The sequence below is a fragment of the Vicugna pacos genome, chromosome 32 (assembly GCF_048564905.1).
Source record: "Vicugna pacos chromosome 32, VicPac4, whole genome shotgun sequence".
Classification (NCBI taxonomy): Eukaryota; Metazoa; Chordata; class Mammalia; order Artiodactyla; family Camelidae; genus Vicugna; species Vicugna pacos.
In genome coordinates this window covers 10325222-10349108 of record NC_133018.1, presented here as the reverse complement: position 1 = coordinate 10349108, position 23887 = coordinate 10325222, and the positions used below count along the sequence as shown (strand labels likewise).

The 23887-nt window shown below is 42.0% G+C and overlaps 1 protein-coding gene across 1 annotated transcript in view; it reads right to left on the bottom strand.

The window, feature by feature from the left end:
- Positions 1-23887, bottom strand: part of MYO1H (myosin IH) — a 74832-nt gene that overhangs the window by 20932 nt on the left and 30013 nt on the right. Inside the window, exons 2-14 of the mRNA XM_006204899.4 lie at positions 15234-15395; positions 12579-12694; positions 11113-11311; positions 10165-10245; positions 7551-7730; positions 6472-6570; positions 5452-5565; positions 5041-5112; positions 4237-4356; positions 3215-3282; positions 2687-2792; positions 2142-2222; positions 1316-1407 (exon numbers count right to left, since the gene is read on the bottom strand). Coding sequence (XP_006204961.2) covers positions 1316-1407; positions 2142-2222; positions 2687-2792; positions 3215-3282; positions 4237-4356; positions 5041-5112; positions 5452-5565; positions 6472-6570; positions 7551-7730; positions 10165-10245; positions 11113-11311; positions 12579-12694; positions 15234-15395 — 1490 coding nt within the window. The remainder of the gene's footprint in view (positions 1-1315; positions 1408-2141; positions 2223-2686; positions 2793-3214; positions 3283-4236; positions 4357-5040; positions 5113-5451; positions 5566-6471; positions 6571-7550; positions 7731-10164; positions 10246-11112; positions 11312-12578; positions 12695-15233; positions 15396-23887) is intronic.

Here is a 23887-nt window from a genome sequence, read left to right as displayed (position 1 = left end):
ATTCATACTTTCTTGTAACTTTTTTTTGTATCTATATATACACACATATATTGATAGCACCCACATCCTACGTGCACATCTCAGTGAGTTTCTGCAAACTGAACACACCTGTGTAGCTAGCGCCAGATCAAGAAACAGAGCGTGACTAGTGTCTGAGAACCCGCCACCTGGAGCCGTCTCCAGGGACAACCTGGCATCTTGCCGAATAGGCTGTCTTCACCCGGTTTTATGCTTTACAGATACGGAATCACACGGTAAGTACTCTCTTGTGTCTAATTCCTCTTGATGACATTACCTACATCATTGCATGTACTGCAGATTGTTCATCCTCACGGCCACGTATTATCCCATTTGGGAAGCTACTACAATCTGCTTTTCCCCTCTGGATCCGTATACTTACCCGATTCAGTTTACTTATCCCTTCAATATTCTACAACAGGTTTGATAAAGCCATTACCATTGACTGAATCTTTGCGATGGCCAGAAGCTGCAACAGGTGATTTACGTAGTTGTTTACAGTGCTGTAGGGCAGGTATGTGAATATCCCCATCGCGAGGAAGACGAAACGCACACTCAGGGACCCTGATGCCCAAAGTCACGTGTGTAATACGTGGCTGAGCTGGGACTCAAAACCAGGTCTCTGGGACTCCAGAGCACACGCTCTTAAATTCTCTCTTCCTCGTCTCAAAGACTAAGGTCAATTTCTAGTTGATTTCCTGGGATGCTGTCAGTGCCCTGTGGCTTCCTCTGTGTGGTGATGTGGGTAGGCACAAATATGATCATTCGTCTGGTTGTATAATTCAGATCTACACACCTCACTGCATGTATTCTGTACCTGAATTTTTTTTTAAAAAAAAAAGACTATTTCATGCATGTGGACACGTCCAAAAATGAAATGATGATGAGTAAAGATACAAAATTAAAAAAAATTCTACTTGGAAGTCACTTGAGCTTGACTTCTACCAACAAAATGTGTGCAGGTGGCGTGTCATAATGATATGTCTATGTACGAAGCAGCAGCTGTGCTCTCAGAGAGCACTGCCCACATACCCGAGAAAATGGATATACAGTTGACCCTTGCACAACATGGGGGTTAGAGGCGCCAACCTCCACGTCGTCAAAAATTTGTGTATGACTCATAGTTGTGGATTCAACCCACAGGGGATGGGATCACGTGTACTGCGGTATTTACTATTGAAACAAAAAAAAAATCTGCTTATAAGTGGACCTGTGCAGTTCTCAAACCCATGCTGTTCAAAGGTCAACTGTACAGTGACCTTGCCCCAGACAACAGCCTGGCAAGTAAGATACCTACGTTTGGAAGTGTGCGTGTTTGCCCACCTTCTCTTCCAATCTCTCCAGGAAACTCAAGTCTGTAGCAGGACCAGGACGAATACATTCTTCATCCTTCAACACAGAAAGAGAAGTCTCTGTTCACAGCCCCACACTCCATCAATTCCAAGTTCAAACGCTCTCACCAGCTGTGGCAGAAGGCACTGGACTGAAATGCACCATCTCACACAAGTTTGGGTGAGCTTTTCAAGGGGAGAGGGGGTAATCCATCACTTACGCTTCTCGGATCTCATCAGGGAACCTTGGAACCAGATGGACTAGAAATCCCATGAAGTCAACTCTCCCACCCACCTAATGCCTACTTCCAAAGCCTTCCTGGGGACACTTCGCAGCTTCCTGGACCAGCTTAAACGCTCAGCTTCATTGTCTCATAACCAATCTTAACCAACTTAACCCTACAGAGGGTATTTCTATGCTTTCTGATTCACTCTTTAATAATCCAGGGGCTTCCACTCTCTCTGTTTATTTGTTTATTAATTTTTGCATTCTTTTTTTTTTAATTGAAGTAGTCAGTTTACAACATTGTGTCAATTTCTGGTGCACAGCACAATGTTTCAGTCATACATATACATGCATATCTTCCTTTTCATATTCTTTTCCACCGTGGGTGGCTACAAGAGATTGAATCTACTTCCCTGTGCTACACAATATAACCTTGTTGTTTAATTTATTTTCTATATAGTAGTTAGTATCTGCAAATTCTTAACCCTTTGAAAGCCTGGGAAAAAGTTCTCCCATGTGTTGTAGACACCACTGAATAGGCTCCAAGTCAGTATCAATTTTCTCACCAGAATGGAAATGATTCCTCTGTGTCTCTCTTCTACCAAGTCACAGATGATCTTGTTGTTGAAATACTGAATTGGCTCCCACTAAAATGACAAAGAGGGAAGAAATTCTCCAAGAAGGAGTCAGAAGAGCAAACTTCTTTTTTTTTCCCTCAGTTCCCTGTGCTATATACAGTAGGTCCTTGTTGTTTATCTATTTTATATACAGTAATGTGTATCTGTTAATCCCAAACTCCTAATTTATCCCTCCCCGGCTCTTTCCCTTTTGGTGATACATTTCCTTTAGATTATTTTCCAGTTTTTAAATGGATGATTGAGTGATTTACATTGATTTTCCAACTTTTGTGTTCCAAATCTGATTTTTATCTCTAACATTATGAAGAATACTTGCTGAATATCCAAATAATTTCCCAGGAAATAAGCAGAGAAGGAGTGAAAAACAATTCTTAATACGAATTAGGAAAAATCTCCAAAAAAAAAAATTTCTCCGGTAAATGTGTTTTGCTAGGTTAAGAAATCAAATGAGGAGAAAACATTGAAATATTTACCTCTATGCCTTCCATTTCGTATTCTGCCTGCTCCGCTTTTAGGGTTCTCTCAATTAATAGCTGCTGGAGTTTCTCATTGCAGTAATTTATACAGAACTGTTCAAAACTAGAGATGCAAAAGATTTAAGTAACTAAAGCTATGTGAGTAAACTGAGTTAAAAACAATTGCATTTACTTATTTTTTTGATTGTCTCATAATAAAAAAAAAACTATTAGTTTATTTAAATTAAGATCCAAACAAGGTCCACATATTGCATTTAGTTGATGTGTTTCTTAAATCTTTTTTTAAATTTACTTATTTTTAAGGATGCAGACAAACCCAAGCCATTAATAATCAAATAATTTCATAAATTGATGAGAAGATTCAGAGCTAAAAGACATCTGCATTTTTTATGGTTAGTCTACTGCTAGAAAAATCTATGAAGTAGGGGCTGTGCAAATCTGGAGATTTCTAGGAATAGGAAAATGAATTCCAATAACATCAGAGATGCTGTAAATCAGAGGACCAGTGGGTAATGACAAACTCACCCATTCTTTTCGAAGACTTCAAACCCATAGATATCCAGCAATCCGATCACAGTTTTCCCAGGGACATCCTAGTCAAAGTAACACACACCATTAATTGTTAGGTTGTTCAATCCGTGTCACTCAAAACCTGGCAGCGGCCCTCAAAGTGGGGCTTGGCTATAAAGTTCGTGCCTTCTCTCTCCAACAATGGCTCACAGAAGGACCTTGGAGCAGAAATAATTTTCCCAGCCTGCTCCTCCTGCCTGCAGCGCCCCCAGATCCCATCCCAGCTTCTGTATCCATCACCTAAGCAGTGAGACCTTCCTCTTCTGATTCACTTCCTTGCTTTCAGCCCTCCTGAGCCTCCCAAGCCCATGTTCAATGCAAAAGACAGAGAGAGAAAGAAATCTACGGACAGCAGGAAGACAGGGTTGCCCAGGAAAGAAGACACGTACTTTAGGAATTATTTTAAACAGAGGACCAAGCTTTGTGAGGCAAGGATGGCCATTTATAGAGATTATGCCTATTTCTTTTTTAAAGAGACACAATTTAACCTTCTGTATGATGTCCTGAGTCAGTGTCTCCAGATCTGACGCCCAAGAGTCTCATCACATCCATGTACCGCATGTCTTCATATCATTTCCTTAATTTCCAGCTTCGAATAAACCCCCCCTTATTTAAATACTTCCACTTAAAAAGAAAACATGACCTTACGGTGAGTTTAAAGGAGTCGTCTGGTTTTTTCTTACACACGTTAAAATGTACTGCTGTTACAATGAGCAGTGTCTGCGTACACTTAAAGCCACCTGGCATATTTCAAACAGTGTGCATCCCACACTTGCGGACACACGGCAGAGATCATTCAGCGGGCATCTCTGTGAGCCAGCTGTGCGCTAGACGCTGAAAATGTACACAGGAAAGGACACCATCCCTGCCAACCAGGAGCTTACAGTCCATTCTCACAAATTCTTTACAGTAATGATGTTGGTTATAAAACATTACATGGTAGTGAGAGCAAGGCACTCAATTATGCGTGGACCAACCTTGTTCACTAGGGAGGAATTGATTTTGTTGACCAGCCAAGTAAATGTTCGTCCGTAAACAGCCTTCGCCATCGCGTCCCTAGCGTAGGCAGAGAGTTCTAGCGTCAATGGGCATATCACCTGAGAAGGATGATGGGTGTATCATTATAGAGGTTAAAAAAAAAAAAAGCTCCCTGAGTTTGCAAGCTCGCCTCTAATGATGACACGGGAAGGATACTTGCGGGGGGAAGATGTCCCTCCCGCCTGCGCTGTTCATGCAGCAGCTACTTCCTGAGTGCCAGGCAGCGTGCGGGGCGGCTGAGATACAGCCACGACCGAGGCAAACTGTTCCAGCCTTTGGGGGCTCACGTTTGTTGGCGGGGCACATTCGACGAGTCACACAAAGAAAAGTCGTGTTGCTCTCAAGCTGAGAGTCACAGTGCTACATAAGGAGATACAGATGGTGCTTGAAGGCAGAGGTGGGGTGAGCAGGGAAGGCTCTTGGAAGAAGTGATCCCTGGGAACCGAAGGATGAGGAGGACTTAACTATATAAAGCATAGGGAAGGGTGTTCCAGCAGGGGGAACAGCAGGTGCAAAGACCCCACAGAGGGAAGGCAGGGCGAGTGTGAGGTGTGGCGCGCTCAGGATGGCGTGACGTTGGGGGATGGGGAGGTTAAGGCAGGAGACTCTGGTAGAAGCTGGACCACGCAGGACCGGGTGGGCAGGATTCAGGGGTTTGGCCTCTCCAAGGGCCACCATCCTGCTGGCAGCAGTGGTGGGTGGAGAGGAAGGGGGGGCACATTTCCACCCAGAGCCATTTTTACCTCCTCTGTTTTGGCTTCAATCTTTCTATGGGTGAGAGCTTCCAGAAGGACCCACGGGCGGACCCCTAGGAGCTGAATAAGCAGAAATCAAGATGCCATCCAGGGACCCAACGTCACTTGCTAGCTTGTAAAGAGTCTGTGGAGTTTTCAGGCCCTGACTTATCTGCCCTGACTGCTAACTATGCTTTGATGCAAAACAGCCCACATTCAGTCTTTGGACCAACTGGCTTTTACCCACTCCCTCGCCCACCCCCATGTGCTTTAAACCCCTTCACCAGTGTCAGCTGGGAGAACATGATGTTCGCCACTTGGGGCGCGGGCATCCAGTGCCCCCTCCTCTCCCTCACCTCTCCACCTCTGAAAGGGCACCCCCCTGCCTCCCACCCTCTTCCAAAGTGGTCCATCCATCACCTTGGCGATCCATTTGACCTCGTGGGTGTCTGGTATGGTGGCGCAGCCTTGATGGCTCTCTTGAAAACAAATGTTCCCCAGGTGCAGGACACTGGCAATAATTCCAAAGAGATTCTAGGAACGTGGGAAGTGGTGAGGAGGGCGGGGAGAGAAGACGGTGGCCGCCTAATTGATAAATGTCATCAGAGGAGATACCCGAGGGGAACCGCCCCTCCCGAATTCCAGCCCTGAGTTCACAGAATGGGTTTCCTCCTTCCCCAGAATTCGGCTACTTAATTTTTAACAGAGGGACTGGGGATTGAACCCAGAACCTCGTGCATGCTAAGCATGCACTCTACCACTGAGCTATCCCCTCCCTGCTCTTAGCCACTTCAGATACTAAGGGAAGGGGGAAAGAGCCTCGGTGGAGGCTGGGAAGATGCTTCACTCAACCTCCAGCACAAGACACTGCTATTTTGCTATCTTCCCCTGCCCCCTGCCAATAAACCATTTAACGTTCAAGTACCATGGCCCCAGATATTATATTCTGGTCCTTGAAAGGTCAGAAGTTGAACGATCCCACTCCCCAAAGACAAAAAGATACCAAAGCAAAATGTTTATCAATCCTACAGTTCGGTCCAGTTCGTTCCAATACAGAAGCATCAATAAATGATATTCCTATAATTCTAGGCGACTGAATATTTGAGATTGGGTTTCAAGGGAAGAGGAAACATGACACCTGCTGTCACACAACACTGGGACAATTTAGGGTTGCCAGATAAAATGCAGAATGCCCAGTTCACGGGTGAATGTCAAATAAGCAAATGTCTACTTTTTTAGTGTTAAGTTTGTCCCGTGCAATGCTGGGACACACTTCTACTAAAAAGTTAGTGTTTATCTGAAATGGAAATGTACCTTGGCATCCTGTATTTTTATTTGTGGAATCTGGCAACCCAACTGTGCACTCACTCACCAAGAAACCAGGATGGTTTCCTCAAGCTCAGGCCTGACTACTGGCAGTTCCGCCCTCAGGGCCCATACCTCAAGGTCATCTTCAGCAAAATCGATGACGGAAAAGGCATTGGAAACAGTTTTCCAGCCGCTCTTATCGTTAATAGATGGCTCTTTGGCACAATGACCCTGTTAACACAGAATCGGGTCGCTTAATGGCATTTTTATAAGGACGGTTAGGTGTGTAAACACCTATTCCTAAATCAAAATGGTTCTCTTTACAAGCATGAGAAAGCTAGTTCTTCAGCGTTCTGAACTGTGAAAAAATGAATTGTGTTCTAACTGTCTAGCACCTGACAACTTGCCACCTGCTGCTTTTTTCAAATTTATTTGGAACTTTGTTTAAAAATCTGGGATTTTTTATTTGCATTTCTCTGATAATTAGTGATACCGAGCATTTTCTCATATGCCTATGCTCAATAAATTGTGGTATATTTGTACAATGGAGTACTACTCAGCCATAAAAAAGAATGAAATCATGCCATTTGCAGCAACATGGATGGACCTAGAGATCATCATTCTAAGTGAAGTAAGCCAGAAAGAGAAAGAAAAATACCTTATGATATCACTCATATGTGGAATCTAGAAAGAAAGGAAGGAAGGAAGGAAGAAGTAAAAAGAGGACACTAATGAACTTATCTATAAAACGGAAACAGACTCACAGACATAGAAAACAATCTTACGGTAACTAGGGGTAAGGGGTGGGAAGGGATACTTTGGGAGTTTGAGACTTGCAAATGTTAAACACTATATATAAAAATAGATTAAAAAAAACAAATTTCTTCTGTATAGCACAGGGAATTATATTCAATATCTTGTAATAGACTTTAATGAAAAAGAATATGAAAATGAATACACACACACACACGACTGGGACATTATGCTGTACACCAGAAACTGACACACTGCAACAGACTGAACTTCAGTTTAAAAATTAATTAATTAAAAAAAAAAACTCCTTGGGCGATTCTAATTTCAGCCAGGGCTGAGAACCACTCGCCTTGCTACTGGTTACTTTACCAAGATGATACAGGCCCCCCACAAGCACGCCTGATCCCCCGCAAACCCCCGCCAAAGAGCCAGCAGAGCCAGGTGCTTGTCCTTCCAACCTGAGAGAGGTACTTGTACAGCTGGGGGTCTCGCTCAAGTCCCAGGTAGGCAAGGCGCTCCTCCTCTCCGCCCTCCAGCAGCTGGTAGAAGATGTGGAAATTCCGCTCACCGTGATTTTGATGGACGACTCGAGACTTTTCTATCAAGTAACTGATGATACGCCCTCCTACAGGAATGCCCTTCAAAAGAGAATAAAAAAATATGGCAAAGGTGACAGTAATCCAGCTGCTCTCTTACTGGGGTATCTTCCAAATTCCGAATTTGGGTCCAGTCCAATTTATCCATCTTCAAGGATGAGTGTTTTGTGGGTTCCATTTGGGAAGATTTTTATCTACTCCAAAGTCATGAAAATATTTTCTACGTTTTTGTCTAGAAGCAGGATTGTTTTACCGCCTGCATTCTGGACTGTGATCCATCATTATTTAATGTTTGCATATGGAGTGATTGGAGCCAAAGATCTCTTTACCCGTATGGGTTTCCAGTTGATCAGTACCATTAATTGGAAAGCTAATCCTACTGATATTGAATCACAGTGGTGCTTTGGTCAGAAGTCAGGTGACCATATATGGTGGGGAGGGTGTCCTTCTAGACTATTCTGTCCATAACCCTCTTAGTTAATATTCTTGTGTCAATACCACACTGTCTTAATTATTGTTAAATAACGTATCCATTAAAGGATTTGTGTTCCAGGACATATACAGAACACTAGCAAATGAATAAGAGAAAAATAGACAGCCCAATGGAAAATGGGCAAAAGATTTTAACACACAAGAGGGTCTTTTTTTTTTAAACATTTTTTATTGATTTATAATCATTTTACAATGTTGTGTCAAATTTCAGCACAATTTTTCAGTCATTCATGGACATATACACACTCATTGTCACATTTTTTTCTCTGCGATTTATCATAACATTTTGTGTATATTTCCCTGTAAGAGGGTCTTTAAGTGACCAGTGAGCAAAACATCATTAAAAATCGGGGAGATATAAATTTCAAGTACAGTGAGAAGCCACTATATCCCACCAGACTGCTTAAAATGAAAAGGACTGCCAATACCAAATGTTGGCAAGAGTGTGGAGAAACTGGAACTGCCATCAATTATCATAACATTGCTGGTAAGAACGCAGCCATGCCACTTCTGGGTACATAACCAACATAAATGAGTGCTTAGGTCTACCAAAAAAGTGTCAGGATGTTCAGAGCATCATTTACAATAGCCCCAAATTGGAAAGCAACCCAACTGTCCATCACAGGATAAGAGATACATGGTGATAAAAGTCCTTTAGTCAAAAAATGGACAAGTGCAAATACGCAAACGAATACATGCAAGTGTACGCATGACTGGGAGATTGTGCTGTACACCGGAAGTTGACATACTGTAACCGACAGTACTTAAAAAACAAAACAAAACAAAATGAACAAGTGTGGCATGCAACGACATGGTTGAACCTCATAGACATGTTGATTGAAAGAAGCCAGACACAGAATAGAACAAGTGTATAATGCCGTTTATATGAAGATCAAGAACCAGCAAAATGCATCTGTGATTACAGAAATCAGAACAGTGATCACCTTTGGGAACGGGGGGGCCTTGTCACAGAAAGGTAGAAGTTTCTAGGTGCTAGAAATGTTTATATCTTGATCTGCGTGGTGGTTACACGGAAAGTCCGTATGTAAAAATATATTGTTCTCTACTCATGGTTTGTGTCCTTTCCATTCAGTATGTGCTGGATTTCAATAAAAGTTCAAAAATATGTATCGCTATCAAATTTTTTTTTTGAAGTGGATGCACACACACCACCAGGAGTTCCAGCCTCTAGGAAACCCTGAGCCAGTTCATCCTCATTACACTCAATGCTCAGCCGACTACTGCTCTCCAGCCTCAGTGTCACTTTGTCACTTGGAATTATGTCTTTGAGAACTGGTCTACCCTTCCCACTTGCCTGAGTCCCATTTGAATTCTGTGTACAACACAACCACACTCATTCATCATGTATTGTCTCGGGCTACTTTCATGCTAAAACAGCAGAGTTGAGTTGTATGGTCCATGAACCCTAAAATATTTACTATCTGGTCCTATCCAAATAAGTTTGTGAATCCATGCCGTGTAATTATGTACGCCTTAGCAGTGTATTGTTTACTTTCGAATGTTTTCAAGCTTGGTAAGAAATGGCATCCCACTGGCACACAGCACGTCTTACCAGTCCCTTCACCATCATGAGCAGTGCTGCTGTGGGCGTGCCTGCACAGCTGTACGAATATCTCCAGGAGTGGAATGGCTCCATCTTAGATTATGTGATTTCAACGCCACAAGGTGATTTATTGTTTTCCAAATGGGTTGCACCAATGTACGTCCCACCAGTGACGCTGAGAGATTCTAATGAGCCACAACTTCACCAGACTTACTTCCTGCCCGTGGAGAAGGTATCAAATGGTATCTCATCACGGTCTTTATTTGCATTTCATAAAACTAGCACTGATCTTGGATTTTTTTTTAAACTGTTTGCGCCAATAAATGCCCTTCCTCCCCCACTTACAGTGCCTTGGGTTGGGTCTCCATTGCTGGCACGTTCAGGGGTCCCCATGAACCAGCGATAGGAATTGCAGCGTACCTTGAAGTCAAACTGTATGTCCATGTATTTTCCAAATCTGCTGGAGTTGTCATTCCGGAGGGTTTTGGCATTTCCAAAAGCCTTGGAATACAAAGAGAGGGGAGGCTGAGCCAGACTGTCATTCTCTGTCATTGAAGCTCACTGTGCTCATCAGACTCCTGACCCTAAATGACTTGCTTATTATGAAAATGGAGGAGGGAATGGACAGCCAAGAATGAAAGCCAAACTGTGTCTTCTAAGAAGGGGACACTATGGAAGATTTGATGCCAAATACTTGGGGTTGGACCCAGAGAAAAGGGAAAAATGGTTTCTCCTTAGAATCAAATCTAGGAATACATTAGAAACAGCCTAAGGAGAAGCAGACTGGACCCGAGGCCCTGGCTGTTCTAGAAGGCACCCCTGACGGCCCCCAGCACCAGGCCCTTCCTTATATAAAAGAGGTAAATCGTTGAGCCTGAAGGTCTACTGGGAAAATTCTTTTCAATCATAAAGAACTTTTACACAAAGGACGAAAGAAACACAGGAGAATGGCACTTGTTCAAAATCATCTCGCAAGTCAATGAATTACCACCGTAGAAATGATCATCAAAACGACTTTAAATAGTAAAAACATTAATAAATAATAGAGCTTTATTTTGGTGCTTACTAAATCTGCTGTGTGCTTTTTACGCATTCATTTCGTTGAATCCTCAAAACTTCCGAAGAGGGAGGTATTATGAGTCAAGTCACTCCACAGGGAGGGAAACAGGCTCCGGGATCCGGAGTGACTTGTGGAAGTTTGCTGGTGCGTGGCTGCCTTGGGGTTAGCATCCATGACTGTTGGACTTCAAGGTCACGCCCTTAACCCCAATACTGCCCATGAGACCCCTCTTCTTAACTCCCAGAAAATTCTTCTTCCTTAGGGACCTCCCTGGAACTCCCCGCCCTAGGTCTTCAAAGACCGCTTACCTCCAGCACTGGATTGGAGAGCAGTAATCTGTCACGGGCTATTTGTAGTGACTCGGTCATTGGGCAGGTGACTGCAAAATACTGGAGAATCTTCTTGGAGACTTCCGTCTTCCCCGCCCCGCTCTCCCCGGAAATGAGGATGAAGTGGTTGTTAAGCTCGGAGCACATCATGCGGTAAGCGTTGTCGGCCACGGCGTAGCTGGGGAGGAAGCAAGGCAGAAACAGAAGTGTGAAGTGGCTGTGATGCTACTCCACTTGGCTCCGACTCCCACCAGTGCGGAAGGACAAAGTACGCTGCCTCCAGGAAGCCATATCCAGGCTGTGGTACAAGACCCTGAGCTCAGACAGGTGTCGAACCTCCACCATGACCCACTGACTAAGCACACACGAAGGGTACTAGATATCAAAACTCTAATAGTAGAAGAGGTAAAGAATTTAAGCAGGAATAAAAAATATTTTTCAAAATTTACCCATCTGTAAAAATCTATCAACATTTCTTATACGAATAAGCTAGATACTAAATTACATCCCCAAGGGATGGTCTATTAATTGTAGGTGGAAATAACATCTTGTCTAAATATTAAATAATTCAATAGATATAAGATCTCATGTTTCCTTTCCTTCAAAGTGCTAGGAATGTAGAGACAGAAAACCAAAAAGATTTTAAAACTTTCCACTTTAGGCCAAGAGGTAGAACTATTATAAGGGCTTTAGCTACAAGATTAGAAACCAAAGCATGAAGATCTCCCAAGGGTATAATCTTAGCATCCTGCTGAGTTTGAAAGCTGAGTATTTCAGAAATCCCTGGTGGCGGTGATGCAGAAGGGTTCATAAATGCCCTAGGAGGTGGAATAGGAGTCACCAAGAAAAATGAAGGGAGAATCTAAATATTAGCCCAGAAGTCAACCAGCGAGAGGAGCTGGGGAATTCAGCAAAGCCTGAGTCACACACAGAATAGGCAGGAAATTGCAGAATGGATCTGCAACCCTGGTTAAGTTCCTACCAATGGGCATTCTCCTCAGCTGCCATGATATTCAGGCACCAGTAGATGGCACTATAGCAATCCACTTCCCCGAAAAGACACCTCTCTAGCCACTCTTAGATTTCTCAGCAGCCATACAAAGATTCTACTTTTCATCACATTTAAACTGAGATTTGATAATGATCTGCTGATGTTTTCCCACTGTGTTGAAAGACTTATTTCAGAAGAAGGCAGCAGTTTAAGTGAGGTACAGAACCTAATGAGCATGCATCAAGGATGCAGACAGATGGGTAGATGGATGGATGGATGAGTGGATGGATGGATGGATGGGTGGGTGGGTGGGTGGGTGTACAGATGGGTAGATGAATGGATAGGTGAATGAGTGGGAGGGTGGTAGGTGCCTGGGGAGGAGGGAGAGAGGGAAAAAAAAGAGAGGCAGAAAGAGAAAAATACTCCTATTGCTGACCCCACGGGTGCTACTTACACATGTGGTGGCAGTTCAAAGAAATTGACCCCTTGATAAAGTTCCATCTGGCTCACAGTGTAGATTCCGAGCTCCTGGTATGGGTTCACAGACACAAGGAGGGTCCCAATATATGTCTAGAGGAATGGACCAAAGTACCAGTGAGGAATTCCAGGGTGCAAATGGCTACAGCGAAAGACCATCATATGCTATGATCCCCACATGTTAATCCAGTGCTGGGGCTGTAACATGATACATAAGACAGGAGGGAGTCTGCTGTCACAGAACCTACATGGCATGGGTGGACAGACAACCAACCAAGGGATCAAGGCTGCCTCACTGAGTGTGTTAAGAAAGATGTAAGTGGGGTTATGAGTGAGTGAGTGAGCAATGAAGGGAGGCCCCCTTAGCTTGTGGGCTTTGGGAGGCTTCTTTGAGCTGAGACTTGAAGGGTGAGGAGTGAGTCATGACAGTGGGCAGGAAGGGCATCTCAGGCTGAGGGGACAGGTGTGGCAGGCTGCCTCTGCACTGGAGGCCAGTGAGGGAGGAGAGAATGCAAGGCGGTAGTGAGGATGCTGCGGAGGGGATGAGTTGAGATCATGCAGGGGGTCAAGAATTGGGGGTTCCTTCCCAATGCAATGGATATTGGAGACAACATTCCTGCTCCTGAAATGAAACACCTGCCCTGAACTGTTATGTAAAATGGACAGCTTTATGTGGGGAACACCACCATCTGACTGATTCATGTTTCACAAAGGTCCTTCCAGTGACTGAGTGAAAGCAGAGTGCGTGTACACCCTCGCCACCTAAAACTGGGAAAACACTGGCAAAATACTGGCATGTATTTCCCTAGATCTCAGTGTTGGATTCTGTTGATATTCAAGTGTTTGAAGTACTTGTATTTGTAATATAATCGCTCATGTAAAGCTTCTTGGAATACACTCATGAATAAAAGTTCTAAGCTCTTATAAAAAAATAAATATTTAGGCTCCCTTAAAAATACATCTGGTATTTTCAGATTCTGAGTTTGTTGTTCCTTTTCATTTCAGCGTCTCAAAGGCTGGCGGTAGTACTCAGCTCTACATTAAATTATGCTCCAATCTTTCCAACTGTTGTTTCCAATGTGTAGGACAAACAGAGAACCGAAACACAGATGAGTATTTCGACTAAAATTCCACATTGCTCCAATTGGTAGAAATCTTCCAGGGTAGAACGTAAGTTTCTGAAATTTATCTGTTCAAATTGGAAACATTTTGTTTATTTCCAATGATCCTGTCACCCAACTTGTACTTCACCAAACCATATATTTCTCCTCTGCTTATACATAAATCAATGTATCCTTGAAACCTATTCCCACGATGACAAGTATATAATCTCAGAAGCACTTTGCTTATTTCCCATGGTAACCTCAGTTTCCACATGCAGACTACGTCATGGGTACCATTACAAACAAAATAACTACCAAACATTTTTTATTTTTTAATATTTGTAAACTGCTTCTGATCACCTCATTTACTCTTAGCAAAAGTTAATAAAATTAAATAAATTTAATAACACCCCCTCCATACACACACACAAACACTGTGGAGTGTACCCTTAGAGGAATTTACCTGAAAATGGACCAATCAAGCCAGAGTGGGGTTAATATATCTAAAATAAATAAACAACAAGTTCATACTGCATAGCACAGGGAACTATATTCAATATCTTACTGTAATTTATGGTGAAAAAGAATATGAAAACGAATATATGTGTGTTCATGTATGACTGAAGCACTGTGCTGTACACCAGAAATTGACACATTGTAAACAGACTATACTTCAATTAAAAAATATATATATATATAGAAAAAAAGAATAAAGACAGGAAAAAATTTAAAAACAAAAACAAACAAAAAAACAAACTGGGGTGATAAATGGAGAACCTAATTTTAAACATGACAACCAACCTGGGCAGAGTTCTGGTAAAGGGCTGCAATCTTGACCCTTGAAGAATTCTGGGATGTGGTGCACATCTCTTATTTTTGCCTGCCTGCCATCAAGTTCCCCTTCTTCCAAAAGATTCCTTTGAGGAACCTTCTCTAGCTCCCAGACCATATCAAGCGGTCAGGGGGCACTGGCCGCACCCTTCAACTCCAGAAGTGGGCTGGGGAAGACTCTGGCCAATCAGAATATTCCTCGTTCCTACCTATGGGGATTGGTTCAGAGACAGGCACATGACCCAAGACGGGCCAATCAGAGCCAACCAAGGTCCGGTCTCCAGGAGGACTCTCTCCCCACCCAGTAGCAGCTCTAAGAGGACAACATACCAGCCTGGTTCTGCTGGCTGCCATCTCGCCACCACGAAGAGAGGCTGCCCCAGAAGGAAACAGATAACGAAAGAAAGCAGAGGGACGGGAAAGAGTCCTTAAGACAGCATCCGAGACCCTAGATCTATTTCTGACCCCTAAAGTTAACATAGGTCAGTGCAGTAACTCTTGGGGCTTAGGCCGACTTAAGTTGGGTCTGTCCCTGGCAGTCACAAAGGTCTTTATCACAGTGCCCTGGCAGTGGTCCCTCGACACCTCCTTTTCAAGGTTAATTTAATTAGAGTGACACTGCTCACGATCACCAAGGCCGACGACAAGATGGGAACCACCACTTTAGAAAAAGACATCTGAGAAATGAGTTACGTTACATAGATGAGGTTCTCGCTGAAACGCTTGCGAAGATTGTCCAGAAAAGCAGATTCGCTGGTGTAGGCATCCAGCAGCACAAAATCCTGCACCCCGACCTTGTCCCGGGCGGTCAGCGCACCTTCCATGTGCAGACGAATTTGCTTCCGCCTCACTTCTTCTTTCTACAGGAAACAGAACATTCCTCAGCAACTCACTTATTTTTATTGTAATTTTTATTGCTCGTCTAATAGGGAACTAGCAGGATCCTGAACCCTGGGGGATAGCAGAGTGGAGATTGAACTATGCGCTCTTCATTAAGCATTTGTGATCTGGTTAGGGCTACAAGGAATGATGGTAAAAGCAGTAACAATGTTAACAGCAGCTGTTGCCGGGAACTGAGCATATACTGTGTTGGGCACTACACTAAATGTTGACATGTATTATCTCTGTCTGTCCTCATTCTGATCCTACGGAGTGCTGTTATGATGCCCATTCTACAGGTGAGAAAACTGAGGACACACAGATTGTAAAATGTGTTTAAGACAGACCTGCTAAAAGACAGAGCCAGGATAGATTGCCTGGTCCCACAGCCCACTTTCCTGACCATCACGTACTCACTGAATGTTAGTTGTCTAAAGGTGCCATATAATTCCCAGGTGAGTGATGACAAGCTTGGTCAGAAAGAGTTTCTTGTTACAGAGGGGTATTTCAAGGAAGGGCAAACTTGGAGGCTCTCCTTCCAAAGGCTGGGCTTCAGACCTCCTTGGAGAAGGCTGGTTGCAGCCCACGGGATGGTGGAGAACTTTGCTGGGATACTAGGACCAGAGCTGGTCCACGATCACCAGGCAGCAGGACAGATGAGTAAAGGGAGTCAGATCACCGCTGGGAGGGAGAGCTGGTGCTGCCCTGTCTGAATTGGGAGGGCCATGGGAAACAGCTCTGCAGGACGCAGGTATGCGGAGGCTGGAGGGTGTGCGGAGGGGCTGCGGAACTACTGCGAGTAGGAAGGCCTGGGGTGGGTGATGTCTGTGTTGGGAAGACTGTGCCGAGGTGGTCACCAGGCCAGGGCAGCAAAGCGCCCAGGGGACTCTGTGCTCTGGGGACACAGTTAGTGTATGTCCCACCCACGTCCCACCGTGCAGCTGAATGCAGCTGAAAGGCAAGGAAATGCAAAACAGCAAAAGGAGCCAAGCAGAGAAAATTTCTGCAATTGCAGTGTCCTTCCAGTGCCTTCTACTGACAAAGGTGAACATCAAGCCCACTTCAAGGAGAAATCGACTCCTTAAGGTGCCCACCTCATTATCCCAGAGCACATACTGAAGGGTGAATTCGGACCTGAGAGACAGTGACTGGACACCTGGCACTTACGGCTATCCAAAGGTCCTAGAATAGCCAAAAATACCTTGCAAAAGAAAAAGCAGGAGGACTCACACCTCTTGAAGTGACCAAGACTGCATATTGGCCTCTCACTCCCTCGCCTTCCAAGACCGCGCTTTGTCTACAGGGTGTGTATCTACCCTTACTTTAAGCTGAGCACTCAACCCCCACACCGCATGGCCTTTCTCTTGCCTTGTGAAACAGCCTGTACTCTGTCTATGGAGTATGTATCTCTCTGAATAAACTGACCTTTAGTTTAAAAAAAAAAAAAAAGACTATATCAACTGATTTTTGCCAAAGGTACCAAAACAATTTGGTGCAGAAAAGGTCAACCAATGGTATACAAGCAACTAGATATCTATAAAGAAAAATTGCATTTCAACCCCTACCTCACAGTGCATACATTATATATGTATGTGTATATATATAATATACAACACAATATAATGTATTATACTACATAAAATATATACTTATATATGTGTATATAAGTATGTATAGTTAATATATATTACTTTTTGATAGATTTTAGACCTAGATAGAAATGTTAGCTCGATAAAGCTACTAGGAGAAAACAAGAGTAGGGTATCTTCACATCCAGAGAAAAGTAAAAATTTTCTTAGGACTCAGGAAGAAATAACTGTAAGAGGAGAAAAGAAAAAGGAAATTAGACATCATCAAATATAAATCTTCTCATCAGAAGACACTGTTAAAGAAATGAATTGGCAAGCCACAGACTGGCAAAAATTGTTCATGGGCTATATACCTGCAAAGAATTTGTATCTAGAATAAAAGACTTTCACAGCTCAGTTATAAAAAGTCACACCCAACAGATATTGGGCAAAAGACTTGAATGGATGCTTCCCAAAGGAAGGGAGACGGTCGATAAGCACATAGGAAAGTGCTTAACATTACTAGTCATTAGAGAAATGCAAATCAGATCCTCAGTGAAAGATGCTACCAGAAGAGCTCAAATGAAAGAGACTGACATCATCGAATGTTCTCGAGGATGCGCAGACAGAGCTCTCATACATTGCTGGCAGGAAGGTAAAATGAGAGAATCACTGGGGGAAGGTCTGGCAGGGTCTAATGAAGTTAACCATGCCTCTGCTCTCTGATCCAGCAACTCCATTCCTAAGTGTTTACATAAGAGCGATGTAGACATATGTCTACAAAGAGACTTGAACATGAAGTTTAAATCAAGTTTATTCATGATGGCCCCAAACTGGAAACAATCCAAATTCCTAGCAACTGGAGAATGGATGTGGAACATCTATACAATAGAAGGGGTACGGCAATAAAAGAGAAATGACAGGTGTGCACAATGACACACATGACTCACAGACATTAGGCTGAGCAAAAGGACTCAGACACAAAAGACTGCATGCGGTATGATTCCATCTATATGAAATTCTAGGACAAGCAAAACTAATCTACAGTGAAAATCACAATTGTTGCCTGGTGATGCGGGGACTGCCTGGCTGAAGACCTTTTTGGAGTGATGGAAACACTCCCTAATTTGATGGGGCTGTGAGTTACATGGGTGTATCTATTTGTCAAGATAAATTGTTACAATGTTGTGCATTTTGATGCATGTTAATTGTTTAATAAGAACTGTTAAAAATAATCAATGGGGAGGGGCTGGAGAATGGGTGGAGGTGAGAACGACAAAATGTTAATAATTGCTGAAGCTGGGTGATGGGTACAGGAGGGATTTATTATACTGTTCTCTTTACTTTGTGTATATTTACAATTTTCCATAATGAGAAGGTTTTAAAAAGCAGAATCACCACCAGGTGTCTCCCTACACTAGCCAAATGGAGCTAGAATGAGTAATCACATGCTAAGGATGAAATGATGCATTTAGATCAAACAATATTTTAGTAATTCCAAATATTTCCATTTTAAAAGTGTGTGTGTTTTTTTTGTTTTTCTTTTTGTTTTGTTTTTTTGTATGAGAGAGACAGTATAGCATAGTGATTCAGCGCAAGGACTTGGAGCAGGAGTCTGTCTGGGTTCAAATTCCATCTCTGTCGCTTCCTGAGAACTTTGGGAAAGTCTCAACCTCTCCAAGTCCCTTTCTCTGTTTCATGTCTGTAAAATGGAACCATTATTGTACCTACTTCATAGGGTTGTTGCTTTGAGCAGAACCATGGAAAGCTCTTGGAACAGTGCCAGACACCATGTCAGCTCTGTGAGTACTTGCTTCTGTCTTCATTAGTGTTAATAACATGATTATTAGAAACAAGACCGCAAAAAAAAAAAAAATCTGCTGATGAATCGTCAACAGCCCATATTATATTGGGGTTGGGCTGGAGTCAAGTAATGTCTGGAGCTACACCCACAAATATTATTGCAGTCGGATCTTTTTGGGGGGAGGGTGAAGAGATTCACAAAGTTTCTTTCTTTCCAGTACCTGGAAAATCCAAGAAAATCAACCAAAAATCATACGTGATATGCAAATTCAGGCCAAATATGAAGTTAATAATCAGAAATCAATAGCTTTAATGTAACCAAATAATTATTAGGTAGAAGATGTAGTGGAAGCAGAAACTCTACTTAAAATACCATAAAAAGAGATGAAATAAAAGAATAATCTTAACAAATGTGCCAGATCTATATAAAGATAATTTTAACATGCCCTTGAAGAACATAAAAGATTTGAACAAATGGAAAGACACACTATGTTCTTGAATAGGAAGATTTAATATGATAAAAATAGCTATTCAACTAAATTCATCTATAAATTAAATAAAATCTTATTTAAAATACTGCATAACTTTGGGAGCATTAAATAATCTGAGTCTCAAGTTCTCTTGGGAAAAGAAGAATATTCAGGATATTTCTGAAACAAAAGGATTAATGAGAAGGCATCAGCCTTAGCAGATATTAAAACATAAAGGTACATTAATTCAATGGTATATGAATAGACAAGCAAGTCAATGTAACTGAATAGAAAAGCCAGAGCTTATCCCATAAATATGGGGGAATTTATTAAATGATTAAGGTGGCATTTCAAATTCATGGTAAAAAATGAATTAGTCCATATATGATATCACACAACTGTGAAAACTCAGAGATCTGCTCATGTAAGGATAAATTTTACTGTATGAAAATTATAGGTTTATTAACTTAACTTTCAAAATTAGTGGGAGGATACTGGATGGGTCCCTAAAAAAATAAGTTGGACATCTACCCTATACTTTACAGCAAAACAAATTCCAGTCAGATAAAAGATTCAAACATTAGAAAATAAAATTAAAAAAAAATACTAGAAGAAAATATAGGTGAAGGAAGGAATGCTTTTCTAAGTATGATACAAAATTCAGAAGCTATAGAAGATTGATTAATTCCACTACATAGAAAAATTTCTGCCTAGGAAAAACATCATAAGCAGAGTCAAAAGATAAAAATAATTTTTGGAAAAAAATATTTGCTACTCACATCTCAGACAAATGACTCATTTCCTTAATATATAAAGAGCTTCTATAAATCAATAAAACATATTCATTAATGCTGTGATTTCACTTATAGATATCCTTTTATATATGATCTCACATAGACAAAATCCAAATATTCAGCAATAGGGAAGGGGGTAAATTAAATTACGGTGCATGCAGTACAATGGAACACTGTTGAGGTACAGAATTTTCTGAATAGACTGCTACCATCTTTAAGAAAAAACAATACATGCATATACATACATGGGTGTTAGCTCATGTTATACATGCTTATAAATTCATGACATCTCCTTGAAATGATGCCCAAGAAATTGGCAACATTGGTTGCTTCTGGAAAAGGAGGCTTAATTTTCGCTGTACAGTTCTTTGTGCCTTTAAAATTCTGTACCTTGTATTTGTATTACCTAAACTGGGGGAGACCGACCTGAACTGGGCAAGAGAGAATCTAGCCTGGGAATCTGGATGAGAGAGCCTATGAGGCTTAATTCATTTTGTCACGGAGAAGTGAATCGCACGGTTATAGAAACAGTACTGCTGGCCATGCTAGCCCACTTACATGCAAAGACATCAACTGGCAGTCCAGGGATAGAAAGAAAAACATACAGACAGACACCAACTCTCTGATAACTTCCTGGCTCCCATCAGACCATGGTACACATGCGCATGAGACAAAGAGACAGACAACCTCTTTCAAGAATTAATACCTGTCCAATTCAGCAGTCCCACTCCTGCAGGAACCTTAATTCAAAAAGATACATGCACCCCAATGTTCATAGCAGCACTGTTTATAACAGCCAAGACACGGAAGCAACCTAAATGTCCATCGACAGATGACTGGATAAAGAAGATGTGGTACATATATACAACAGAATACTACTCAGCCATTAAAAAATAAAAATAATGCCATTTTCAGCAACATGGATGGACCTGGAGATTGTTACTCTAGGTGAAGCACGCCAGAAAGAGAAAAAAAATACCATATGATATCACTTATATGTGGAATCTAAAAAAAGGAAAAAGACAAACGTATTTACAAACCAGAAACAGACTCACAGACACAGAAAACGAACTTATGGTTACCGGAGGTGGGGGGTTGGGAAGGGATAAATCGGGAGTCTGACATTTGCAGATACTAATATATATAAAATAGATAAACAAATTCATACTGTACAGCACAGGGAACTCTATTCAATATCTTATAGTAACTTATGGTGAAAAAGAATATGAAAACGAATATATGTATGTTCATATGTGACTGAAGCATTGTGCTGTACACCAGAAATTGACACAAGACTGTAAACTGACTATACTTCAATAAAAAAAATCTATATATAAAAAGAATTAATACCTGTCCAATTTTAAAACGTCAAATGGTCCAAAAAGAAATCAAATAAAAGCAAAAGCCTTTCTCATTTCTTTAAACCTCAGTCCCTCTGGCCAAACATTTCCTATTGTTTAGTGCGCATCCTTTCTGAAAATGTATTGCATTTGAGTTTTGTATTTATATAGACAGAACCACATAATACACGGCACACAGCATCTTCCTTTTTTTATATATGTATATATATAATCTCCTGGATATCTTTTTTATATCAGCAAGAACGACCTTATTCTTTTTAATGACTGCATAGATCTCTCTCACTGTTTATGACCTTCAATTATCCTCTGACAAGCACTGCATTCCTTCTACATGTCAGGTCCTTTTCTAGGCACTTTGCTTGGGGTGCATTAGTGAACAAGCCAGAAAAACATTCTTGACCCTGAGCAGCTAGCATTCTTACAGATGGACACAGGTTGTTTAGTTTTTAGGGTCACAAACCATTTGTCCCGGGCATCCTCCCATTCGTAACTTGGGCTCTTTTTAGAGGGTCCTGGTGGGCGCCTTTGGCCATGGAGGAACTGCTGGATCCAAAGACAGCTTGGAGAGCCAGCTTAGGAACCGTGCATCAAAAAGATCACTCCAAGTTCCCCTCTAACAAACTGGGTGTGAAAATGCAATTTTCCCCCCAAATCTCTCCAGTCCTGATATTATGGGCCTTTTAAATTGTCACCAGTCACATAGACGGAGACAGAACATTTCATGAACTCCAAGCAAGAGGGAGCATCTTTTTGCATATAATTCAGACTTTTTATGTCCATAAGCTTATTGGGGCTTTTGTATTTCTTTTTGTATGATCTGCCCAATCATATCTTTCCTTAGATTCTAACAGAAAACTTACTTTTGTCTTTTATTTGAACAACTTCTTTGTGATGTTAGGACATTAACCCTTTGCCATGTGCTGTAAATATTTTTCCCTGTTTGCCATTTGTCTTTTGACTTTGCTTATGGAATTTTTCCTGCAGAGAAATACCTGATTGACTATGAAAAAAATGCATTTTTTTCTTTATAGTATCTAGGACTCATGCTAGTTACCTCTTCTTGGATCCCTCTGAGTTTCTTTTGACTCTATAACAAAATTAATTCACTTGTCTGCACTTTTATTCCTTGAAACTGATCAGTAGAATCCTCTGGTTCTTCCTGTATAACATGAGATCACAATGTGTCTTTAACAGATTTGTTGTGAGGATATGAGGCAATTATAGATATTACACCAAATAAAAAACCGTCCCCTTCCCCAGAAGTAGTAGGTAAAATAAAATAACAATGGCTGCAGTAATCATGAGAAATAACGAAGTTCCCATAAGGGGTCGAGCTGGGAGTCACTCCAAACTCCTTCTTTCTCTACTCAATTTGGCCTCTCGCGTAGGAAATGCAAGTGTTTTTCTGTATCTATTTCAGTGCTCCAACACTACTTCATCCCGTTGAACTAGATGCTTCCACTTTGTGAAACTAGCCTGATTTAAAAAAAAAAAAAGCTGTTATTTTTGTTTGCAAATGCTTAATGGGTGATTCAAAAACCAGTCATGAAAATCCAAATAGTGATTGATTCTCTTAGTGGGTATGAAGGGAGTGGAGTGAAGGAGGCGCATGAGGGGTGTCTGGGGTAACTGTTAGTGGATGGTGAGGCCGCTACATTAGGAAGCCTACCGAAGTGTGAGTCCTTGCCGCTGGCTGTGAAAGAATTTGCAGCAGAGGCAGAGGGACCAGGCGAAAAGCTGCCCTATGGCTCCAAAGACGGAAAGGCAAGAAAGTGCTCGAGCAGGGAGCCGTCAGCCAGGATGGCTGGTGGAGACCTCTGCAGCTCTCGGTTGGGCCACGTGGACTTCCACTGGGAGCTTCTTCCATTATGTCTTTCCTCTGGGTGTGCTGGAGCCAATCGCCTTTTTTTCCCGTCCTTGTATAGGCTTTTCCAGTTGTTGTAGTGGCAACCATCAACTGTCATGGTGCTGGCTGGGTGCGCCATTTAGCATGCCAATACATTATAATGACCATATAATGAGGCTCAAGGTCTGCTGGGCGTCAAAACTGCCGCCATACTGGGCCAGCTTGGTACTCACCAGCTCTTGTTACTTCTCTTTGCCTCCCGAGATGTAGAGAAGAGTAATTGGTTTCTATTCAAGGGAGGGGCAGGGGGATGATCTTGGGGGCAGCAGCCTTGGTAACAAAAAGGAAAGTTGCTTTTAATCAGAATGCCAGCAATCTCGTGGACGCAGTTTCCCCCTAAAACCATCTCTGAAGATTCTGCTTAGCCATGAAAATTCTCAGGGGGAATGGGGAAGTAATTTCAGTTAGTCCTTGAGATAGGCGGTCAGAGTCATCGCTATCCCCCGACTGTGTGTTTTATAATAATTCACCGAGGCATATTATGCACTTTTCAGTAGCTGGGTGAGATCCCACAATAAAAAGCCTTTTTCAAACCTCATGTCTTAGTTCCTTTGTGTTTCCTCTCAAGGCA